The sequence below is a fragment of the Tachysurus fulvidraco genome, chromosome 3 (genome assembly GCF_022655615.1).
Source record: "Tachysurus fulvidraco isolate hzauxx_2018 chromosome 3, HZAU_PFXX_2.0, whole genome shotgun sequence".
Classification (NCBI taxonomy): domain Eukaryota; kingdom Metazoa; phylum Chordata; class Actinopteri; order Siluriformes; family Bagridae; genus Tachysurus; species Tachysurus fulvidraco.
The window spans coordinates 19,619,450-19,629,626 of record NC_062520.1 but is presented as its reverse complement, the minus strand read 5'-3'; the positions used below and the strand labels follow the sequence as shown (position 1 = coordinate 19,629,626).

At 39.3% G+C, this 10,177-nt stretch overlaps 1 protein-coding gene across 2 annotated transcripts; it reads left to right on the top strand.

The window, feature by feature from the left end:
- Positions 1-4,780: 4,780 nt before the first annotated feature.
- Positions 4,781-9,168, top strand: LOC113644583 (cathepsin S-like). Of its 2 annotated transcripts, none has more exons than XM_027149563.2 (8): positions 4,781-4,936; positions 6,020-6,145; positions 6,566-6,688; positions 7,019-7,171; positions 7,748-7,969; positions 8,078-8,243; positions 8,528-8,630; positions 8,860-9,168. In XM_027149563.2, the coding sequence occupies exons 2-8, from the start codon at positions 6,026-6,028 to the stop codon at positions 8,957-8,959; spliced, it is 987 nt and encodes a 328-aa protein (XP_027005364.1). In that variant the 5' UTR covers positions 4,781-4,936; positions 6,020-6,025; the 3' UTR covers positions 8,960-9,168. The 2 variants fall into 2 exon arrangements, with proteins under 2 accessions (XP_027005364.1, XP_027005365.1); XM_027149564.2 differs by having other exon boundaries at positions 4,787-4,936; positions 6,017-6,145.
- The last annotated feature ends 1,009 nt before the right edge of the window (positions 9,169-10,177 follow it).

Below are 10,177 nucleotides of genomic sequence, written 5' to 3'. Positions count from 1 at the left end.
TAATGAACACTTAATATAATAACAGCAGTTATATAAGATATTGTAATGAATTGTACAAAAAAAAAGAAATTGACAAAATGTGAAAAGAGTAAAAACAGTGTGCAAAACAGCATGTAAACAGTTTGATATGGCTGGTGCTGTAGACATGGATGTATAATGGAAGAGTGTGTATTTAATGCAGATCAGTGCAGTCCACTAAGTTGAGTGTGCGTGTGTGTGCATGCTGTGCGTGGTACAGTTTAGTTCAATTGTTGGGGAGTCTGATGGCTTGTGGAAAGAAACTGTTACACAGTCTGGTCATGAGGCCTGAATGCTTCGATACCTTTTCCATATTGGCAGGAGGGAGAAGAGCATGTGTGTGGGGTGTGTGGGGTCCTCCACAATGCTGTTGGCTAAATGTGTTGTGTAAATGTCCATGACAGAGGGAACAGAGATTCCAATGATCTGAGAGAGAGAGAGAGAGAGAGAGAGAGAGAGAGAGAGAGAGAGAGAGAGAGAGAGAGAGAGAGAGAGAGAGAGAGAGAGAGAGAGAGAGAATTGAGAAAATTTTTTAAATTATGTGCAAAGTGCAGACAGGGACTCCTGCAAGACTAGCTATGACAGCATAGGCTAGAGCCAGAAGGTGACACAGGCATGAGGGCTTCCTGGGATGTAAAGAATAACACCACTCCTCTGTCTGCAAACCTGAGTGACTTGCGAGGGTTGTAAGCCGACAGCATCCAGACATCACAGTTCACCAAAAACTCTATGCCCATGAACCCTCCAGATCTGCTCCTTTACTTAAGAGAAGCTATCCTTAAAAACCTAAACTAAACAACTGTGTTTTTAGCATGGACTTTAACACTAAGACTGTGTCCGAGTCCCAAAGACTAATTGGAAGTCTGTTCCATAACTGTTGGCCTCTGTAAGAAAAGCGCTGCCCCTGCTGTAGCCTGTACCTACTACCAAATAGCCTGCAACTTTTCATCAGTAACTACAGACCGGTATCACTTCTCTCTTTTCTTTAAAAATGATTTACTGTCTGTCTATCTCTCGCAGAACAAACTCCAAGATCAGCTTTAAAGGAGCACATTCCTTTTTGGCTGTCTTTGAGAAACCACATGCTGCTAGTTCAGCCAAGCTTTCATCTGTTCTCATCCTACTCGACCTTTCAACAGCATTTGATATGGTCAACCACAAGACTCTTTTGTCCTCCCTAAAGAGTGGTGAAATTGGTGTCAGAATCAGAATGGGGTTGGTATGATTACAACCTGGTAAGTTGCACATATCATGTAACATGGAGGAGAGTGACGTCTGCTCCATGCATTTTCTCCACCGGTGTCCCACAGGCTCAGTAATTGGTCCTCTCCTTTTCTCCCTGTATACTCATTCTCTTGGTGGTTATTTTTTTTTACATGGGTTCTCTTACCATTGCTATTCTGAAGACACTGAACTTACATTTTACATCCCTCCCTCAGACACCATGGCTTCTACCACGGATCTCAGCATGTCTGGCGGATATATTATCATGGATGACGGCTCATTACAATTCAATCCCACCAAAACTGAAGTGCTGGTCATCCCAGGTGATTCATCCCCAGGTCAGGATCTTGCAATATCCCTACACAACAATCTAATTCCCCCTTCAGTCACGACTTGCAACCTTGAGGTAACCAGGGAAAATGAACTGTCCTTTTCCTTGCATGTTGGTAATTTTACACACACGTCATTTTCTTTTCACTGCATAATCAAAAGGATTCAGCCTATTTTATCCACACAGACTTCTCTGGTACTTGTTCAGTCTCTTGTCAATTCAAGACTAATAAAAATCAAAATAAAACAGGGTTTACTAACAGAGGAACACGAAACACGACACGGACTAGAGACAGGACAAAGACAACAGTAGATTCCGCGCTGCGCAATGCAACGCAGCACAGTTAAATACACAAGACAATCATGACACAATGAGGAGCAGGTGTAGTGACAGGAAGGAGCAGACGAAGGTGGAGCAGACGAAGGTGGAGCAGACGAAGGTGGGGCAGACGAAGGTGGGGCAGACCCCCCCCCAAGGCGCGGCTCCCGACGTGCCAACCCGTCTTGATGGTCCCGACACGGGGTCCGGGGGGGGGCAAGGCACACGGCGAGGCAGGTGGGGAGAGCAAGGCACACGGCGAGGCAGGTGGGGGGAGTAAGGCACACGGCGGTGCAGCCAGAGAGGAACGAGCGACGTCCACAGCCGAGCAGGGGGAACGAGCGACGTCCACAGCCGAGCAGGGGGAACGAGCGACGTCCACAGCCGAGCAGGGGGAACGAGCGACGTCCACAGCCGAGCAGGGGGAACGAGCGACGTCCACAGCCGAGCAGGGGGAACGAGCGACGTCCACAGCCGAGCAGGGGGAACGAGCGACATCCACAGGAGAGCCGACGGGCCGAGCGCCACCCCCGACGCACCGCAGCCAGTCCCACCTCTCAGGAACCAGGAACCAGCAACCAGGAACGGGGAGGAAGGGCGGGGAAGAAGAAAAAAAAATCCTCCACAGAACAGAAAATCCAAAAAATCCAAAAAATACGGGCTTGCAACACCCCCCCACGAACAGGAAGTGGGGCGACGTCCTCCACGGAAACAAAATGTGAAGCGACGCCCCCCACCGGACAAATGCGGGGCGATGTCACAGGACACCGAAAAAACAAAACAAAACTCGGGCTGGCGACATGGCCCGCAACCCGGAAGTGAGGCGGCGCCCCCCCGCGGAGAAACCGGATGCGGAGCGGAGTCCCTCACCGAAAAAATGCGGACTGATGTCACCAAACCCGCGAAGTCCAGGTGGGGGAAAAAAAACAAAAATGCTCCCACAATCAGCCGAGCTGCTATCCTGCAGGGTCCTGGTGCGGCGGAATCTACTGTTGTCTTTGTCCTGTCTCTAGTTCGTGTCGTGTTTCGTGTTGCTCTGTTATTAAACCCTGTTTTATTTTGCTATCCTGCGTCTGGGTCCGCTTCCTGCCCCACGTTGTGACAGGTTAGGTGTAGAACCTGATGTAGTCTTCTGCTGTGATAGCCTCAAGGTTAGAAAAAGAGTTGTTATTTGAGTAATTTAAACCAGCCTAGACCATGTACATGTTTGCTGTTAAAAATGTAACTACATTTAAAAAGCAGATTAAAAAATAAAGAAAAGACGTTAAAAAGTTTATCTGGAAGGCTTACACTGTCACTTTGACATACATGACTTTCAATAATCTAATGGGTTTGTGTGTATGTGTATGTGTGTGTTCATGTTGTTTAATAAACACACTTCAACAAGCCAACTTAACATATTATTTATTTAGCCTAGCAGTAGGTGTCTGTAATCATAAATTACTTCTGTTTATTCCTCTTTTAGTCATAGAGAAAACTTGAAACATAGAGAAAAAACATATGACTGCATTTGTCAATATTACAGAATTGCATGTTTGTAGAAAAAAAGAGAAAATGATCTCATGATCTTATTTGACACGTGATAACACATTGTAGTTAGGCAGACTTAGTCACGTTTTGCTTCCTCCTGGTTCATTGCTTCAATATGGTTTACGTGAAAATGTAAACCATCGTCTCAAATTCCCGTTCTTGGCGGTTAAGCATAGAACCCGATGCAGTCTTCTTCTGAGCTGGCCTGAAGGTGTTCCTTTTTCACTCCAGTTGTAAAGAGTTGTTACATGATTTGTCCTTTCTGAAACTTTGAACCAGACTGGCCATTCTTCTCTGGCCTCTCTAATCATCAAAGAGTTTTCAACTACACAACTGTTACTAACTCAGTGGTTTCTGTCTTTTGCACTATTCTATGAAAACTCTGGTTTTGTGACTGTTGGGAGATACATTTCAAGCAGATCAGAACTTCAGTTTTATTCAACCAGTCAAGTTACTGAGATCACATTTTTATCTCTTCTGATGTTTGATGTGAAAATTAATTGAAGCTCATGACCAGTATCTGCATGATTTTAGACACCAGGCTGCTGTCATATGGTTTGTTGATTGGATCATTAATGGCAGTAATTTGCAGGTAGCCATTTGTTCCAAATAAAATGGACTGGGTGCAGATTTGACTTTTTTTGTAGAAAAAGCAGTTGCCCCATAAGCTAAAAGTTTATAGCTAAATGCCCTGAAGGAGATCAATTAAAGGGGTAACTAAAACATACCTGAATAGGCTCCAGATCCTCTATGGTCCTGGGCAGGATAAAAAAAGGTTTACTAAAAATGAACTCTTAGAAGAATGGATGGATGGATGGAAGAAGGAAGGAAGGAAGGAAGGAAGAATGAAGCCCATTCCGGTGAATGTCTTTCTAGAAATTCCACTATGAGGTATCGGCTTATGATTTAATTCAAAATGGTTATATTTAAGTATGAACAGATTAAAAGTAGCAATTACTGTACATCAATTTGTCTTGCCATAGTGATTGACTGACGTTTCTTACTAAAATATACATGCAACTACATGCAAAAATCTGAGTAAGTAAATAAAGAAACGATAAAAGGTTTCTTGAAGCCTTACACTGTGACTTTGACATGACTTTCAAACTGGTTTGTTTGGATGTGAGTGTTCATGGTCTCTAATAAGCACACTTCAACAAGCCAACTTAACATATTTATTTAGCCTATAGCAGTAGGTGTTTGGTCATAGATGTCTAATCATAAACTAATTCTGTTTATTTCTACTTTAGACATAGAGAAACCATGAAAAATAGAAAAAATATATATCTGACTGCATTTGTCGCATCTGTTGCATTTTGACTGGATTTACAAAATCGCGTGTCTGTTACACCTGTTTGTTTAAAAAAAAAAAAGGAGAAAAAGAGGTCTCATGATCTCATTTGGCACGTGATGAACCATTTATACGTTAACAACGATTCAGCTAGATTCAGTAAGGTTTTGCTTCCTCCTGGTTCACTGGTTCTCAGACGCCCGCAGAGAGACTAACAACACACGGTGTGTATATATACTGTATATACATATATATAGATAGATATATAGATAGATATAGATATAGATGTTTCAAAGACGTGACAGGTTTATTTCATTACTTCGACAAATCTCCAGAAAGACTATTGTGACTCCTATTAGAACTGGCGAAAATTTTACTTTCGTTTTTAGTATCCAGTTATTTAAGCTTGATCCTGTTTGTTATGTAAATAAAATGTGTTCGGGGAATCTTTTAAGAATTTCATATCAGCTTTCGTGTCTTTGTTTTGCACTTGGATTATTATAGTACACGAAGAGAAAAGGGGAAGATGAAATGACACTTTAACACTGTGGTACATTGCAAGGAAATCAGTTGTGAAATCCCTGTGTGTTAAATCTGGATTATCCCCATTTTATGTTTCTGTATCAATTGTACGAGCTCTGTGAATTTAGTTCTAGTATTTGTTCTAATGAAAAACTAACAGATCAAAAATAGTCTTGTATTATCTTGGTTCAACCGTTTGTGTTTTTTTTCCCAGTGAACAAAAGGTTATTACTTAACTTCCGTGTGCTACTGCTTTTGTCCCCATCTACCCACACTGAGTATGGTCATAAAACTGTGTTGAGAAAGTCGGTTGGTAGACAGGCTATGTTTCTTTTTTTTTTTTCTTTTCTCTTTTTTTTTGACATAGCATCCCTAATTTATTCCAACTGGTGGCAGTATTTATATTGAGTTTGTCAAACAAATAAAAAATAAACTAAAAAATAAAAAATAAACTAAAATTAAAAAAGACCAAAAACGTCTAGACATTGAAACATAAAAAGAGTGATAGCTAAGCACAAGTACTCTTGAAAAGATATCAGTGGACGTTCACATGCATACGAAAAAGGTCTGGGTATCTCTTAGTAGTGAAGTTAATAGTTAATCGTCTTTTGGACAACACTGAATATTCGGAGAATGATAAGATCAAATACATTTGCTAATTTTACTTCCATAACGGACATCCACATTAAAGCATTTAAAAAATTTGTATGGTAATTTTACTTTCAATCTGTTGTCCCTTGTTGACCAGTTTGGTTAGGCTAATTATTTGTCTGATTTATAAGCAGGTAAAGATGTTGAGGGGTTTGCTGTTCACAGTAATCTGTGGGGCGGTAGTAGCCCTTAACGACCCAAGCCTGGACATGCACTGGCTCCTGTGGAAGAAAAATCATAGCAAAAAATACACCAGTGAGGTAAGGATAACTTCAAAGACTGGCAGTAATATCTGTAGCAGAAATGTCACTTATTCTGATGTTAGATTTCACAAAGAAATGCTACCTGGTAACTTCACTAACTTGAGATGAATTTGGGGCAAACATCTTGTACAAATGATCCATGACCGCTTTATCCAAGGATAGAGTTGCACTAGACTAGTCATTCTGGAACATGAATGTCTGTAAGGGATACATACAAAAGTTGTCATAAAATGATCAAATTCACTATATGGCATCATTTGCATCATAAATGTTATGCTATAAACAACATGCAATATATATAAGATTTCCCATTCCATATAATTTTGTATAATTTTATTATATACTAATGATGACTGTCAATAATCTATGCTCTTAATATGCAAAAAGTACAAAAACTTTGTAAATGTGTGGTGGCAGTTAGAGGAGATGGGTCGGAGGGAAATTTGGGAGAAGAACCTACACTTGATCTCCCTGCATAACCTGGAGGCGTCTTTGGGAATGCATACCTATGAACTGGGCATGAACTATATGGGAGACATGGTAAGATTTTCTAATTTAAAAAAATCATGAGAACAACAAAATCACCTAAATGGGCCTATAGGCAAATGCCAAAGTAATATCAGGTGTATGTTTTATATGAATATTTCTTCTGGTAAAATATTTTAGTCCTCATTATATAATTTTTTTTTTATTATTAACTTTCAATTAACTTATTTTATCCCTAATGTCACATTTTAATTATCTTAATGAAGTCTCTGCACAGAGAAGCAGTGGAAATAGTGGAAAAGAGGTTTTCTTTATTTAAGCTAAAAGTGGCCTTGTAGACAGCAAATGCTCCTCAATGTAACACTTTCTTTAAATGAATGTCAGACTAGAGAAGAGATCCTGAACATGTTTTCTGGGACCCGAATACCTTCTACCCTGGTGAGAAAGTCATCTAATTTTTTTGCCTCTGCTGGAACTGCAGTACCAGATTCAGTTGACTGGAGAGATAAGGGCTACGTAACAGATGTCAAGAACCAGGTAATATTTTGTTGTATTTAGTTTTACCATGCTCTAATATTTACAGCCTGTATGTAATCAGACTCTTATTGATATTCTAATTCATGATATCAGATTTTCCCACAGTCTGCCCACAGTCAGAATAAAACAAATTATAGTATTTTGGGGTTGAATATTCTTTCTATGTAAAAAGAACATTTTGGTATTCCATATACTGCATATTTATTCTAATAGAAACCTAACCTTGGATCCAAACTAATGCCTGTGTTCCTAATTTAACTGTTTGTAACAGTTGTAAGTTTTTTGTAAGTGAGAATCTGTAATTGCATTCTCTCTGTCCGAATAACACCTACACACAAAGCCCGACATTAATGAGGGTTAGACAGACATCCATATATATTATAGACCATGTATAATATTATAGACTCCTTCAAGTGCTTGTATCTGAATAAATATGAATATTTAACTTCAGTTTTCCCCTGTAGTGACTTGAAGGAAGTTAGACTAGCAAATGTGTGTGTGGAATTAAGTGAAGGAAGCTGGTTCAGGAACTGCACTCCAATTTCTTATTCATATAATGTGATTTCCTTCTGTCAGGGTTCATGTGGTTCATGCTGGGCATTTAGTGCCGCTGGGGCACTTGAGGCTCAACTAATGAAGAAAACGGGTCAGCTGCTTTCCCTCAGTCCCCAGAACTTGGTGGACTGCTCTTCTCAGTATGGAAATAAGGGTTGCAATGGAGGTTACATGTCTTCTGCCTTTCAGTACGTCATTGATAATGGCATAGCTTCGGAAAAAACCTACCCTTACAACGGAGTGGTACAGTAACCCTTTAAATGTCATATCAAAAATGGTGTAAAATTGTCTTATATATACTATTCGGAAATGTAAATATTGGTCTGTACTGTATTTTAACTTGTTTTACAGGATGGACAGTGCAGGTATGACCAATCACAACGTGTTGCCAACTGCTCCAGTTACAGATTTGTTTCTCATGATGATGAGGAGGCACTTAAGGAAGCTGTGGCCACCATTGGACCCATCTCCGTGGCTATTGATGCTACTCGCCCTTCATTCATCCTGTATCGCAGTGGTATAGTTTACTTTAACAACTACAAATGGCCTCAAAATAATATAAATAGCTGATGACTTTATTTATACACACATGAAAGTGTGATTTGCCATATTCCAACTGTAAGTCTAGCTTGCATTTGAATGAATTAATTCTAAACATATTTTATTGCCAAGTGTCCATACACTCAGCATGATTGTGCTCTTAGTAGTCACTTCTTTATTGGCATTTTAATGCACATGATTTTACTGCTACGGTTTATACATGGTCTATATTTGGTCTGTATTTTGTCTATTTTTTAACAGGTGTCTACAATGATCCATCCTGCTCCCAGGATGTAAACCATGGAGTGCTGGCTGTAGGGTATGGCAGCCAGAATGGAGAGGACTACTGGATAGTGAAAAACAGGTACAAGTTAGTTTTAATTGTAATATAAAACAGCTGATTTCTCTAGAGCATTTAAAACATTCTAACAAAATTAACTTTAGACTGTTTTGTAAAAATTCTGCATTTGCCTTAATGTAATTGTAAACTTGCATCTGAGAAGCTGAAATGTTTCTGCATTTTAAGAACGTGCCATTATATGTCTAAAGAATGATGATTATAGTGTTTCTGTAATTTGTGTGTTTTATGACAGCTGGGGCACTAGATTTGGAGATGGAGGCTATATCCGCATGGCCCGCAACAAAGGAAATATGTGTGGAATTGCAAGTTATCCTTGTTACCCCATCATGTAGCACAGATTAGCAGAAGAATATATTTAGATACTTTATCACCTTTATATCTGTATGTTTTTAAAACAGTTATATTTGTTTTAAATATTATTGCATCACTAAATAAAATGATTTTATACGGGTGCAGATTTTTTTTTGTACAGAAACTCAAACCTCATCATTTTGTACAGAAATTCAAATTTCATGTTCCATTAAAACATGATTCTACCCCACTGACAATGTACAAGTGACCTTTTATTATAATTTTTTTTTAATTTGTTCCAAATAAAAACCGACACATGCATGAGGATTTTAAAGCTTTTTGGTGCCTGGAACCTTTAATTTGTTTTAGATATTACAATATTAAACACATTGAAACAAGAGAATCTCAGATGACTTTGTCATTTGTCAATATTAAAAAAATGTATGCCTGCATGTGTCGATATTGAGCAAAAGGGAGAAAAATATGACATCACAGGATCTTGCAAAATCTCAGCTAAACCGACGCATTTCCAGACAGCACGTTTTGACCCTTTACTCTGTGACGGTTTTCCACAGAACGGAAGAAGATTTCGGTTTGTGTTTTGGGGAAGTCACTGTAGAACTTTAGCATAAACTTAGCAGTTTATGCGCCTGCATTTTGTTGTTTATTATGGGACATGAGAAAATGGCGGACATGACATCATAACACACTGCGCTTGCTAGGTTAAAGTTAAAACTCTGTGGAAGGTTTGCGGTTTTTTCAGCGAATATCAGGTTATAGCTTCACTTCCTTGTGTTGCTTTTCTTGCTACTAAACCACACTGACGTTCATCAGATGAAAAAGTCACCGAGAAAAGAAAACATTGTAGAAAGGGGTTAAACGTTTGTGTGTTTGAAATGATGTGTTGAGAAAGTTGCTGCATGTTGCTGTTTCTCTCTTTTAATTGTTTTTTTGTTGTTGTTGTTGTTTTTTTTGTTTAGATGGCTCATTTTAAAATTACCCCAAAAGGGGGCAGTATTTATACACAATTTGACAGAAAAGAACAGGTGGTCTGAGAGATTTCTGTGACACCAAGCCAACCACAAGCACTCTTTTGGTGTCTTCTGGGAGATGATGGAAATGTCTGTGTATCACTTTATAGTGAAGTTTATATCAGAAAAATCAAAGCAAACCGTGCACCAGTAGGGAGAGAAATATTCTCATGTTAGATTTCAAAAACAAAAATCTGGCTGTAAAACCTGACTCGTTATACAAATGAT

Bases quoted from the DNA above. Each gene is read 5' to 3' on its own strand.
- LOC113644583 (XM_027149563.2), top strand. From the start codon at position 6,026: ATGTTGAGGGGTTTGCTGTTCACAGTAATCTGTGGGGCGGTAGTAGCC. The intron at 7,970-8,077 runs GTACAGTAACCC...CTTGTTTTACAG, and splicing joins CCTACCCTTACAACGGAGTG to GATGGACAGTGCAGGTATGA. The intron at 8,244-8,527 runs GTATAGTTTACT...ATTTTTTAACAG, and splicing joins ATTCATCCTGTATCGCAGTG to GTGTCTACAATGATCCATCC.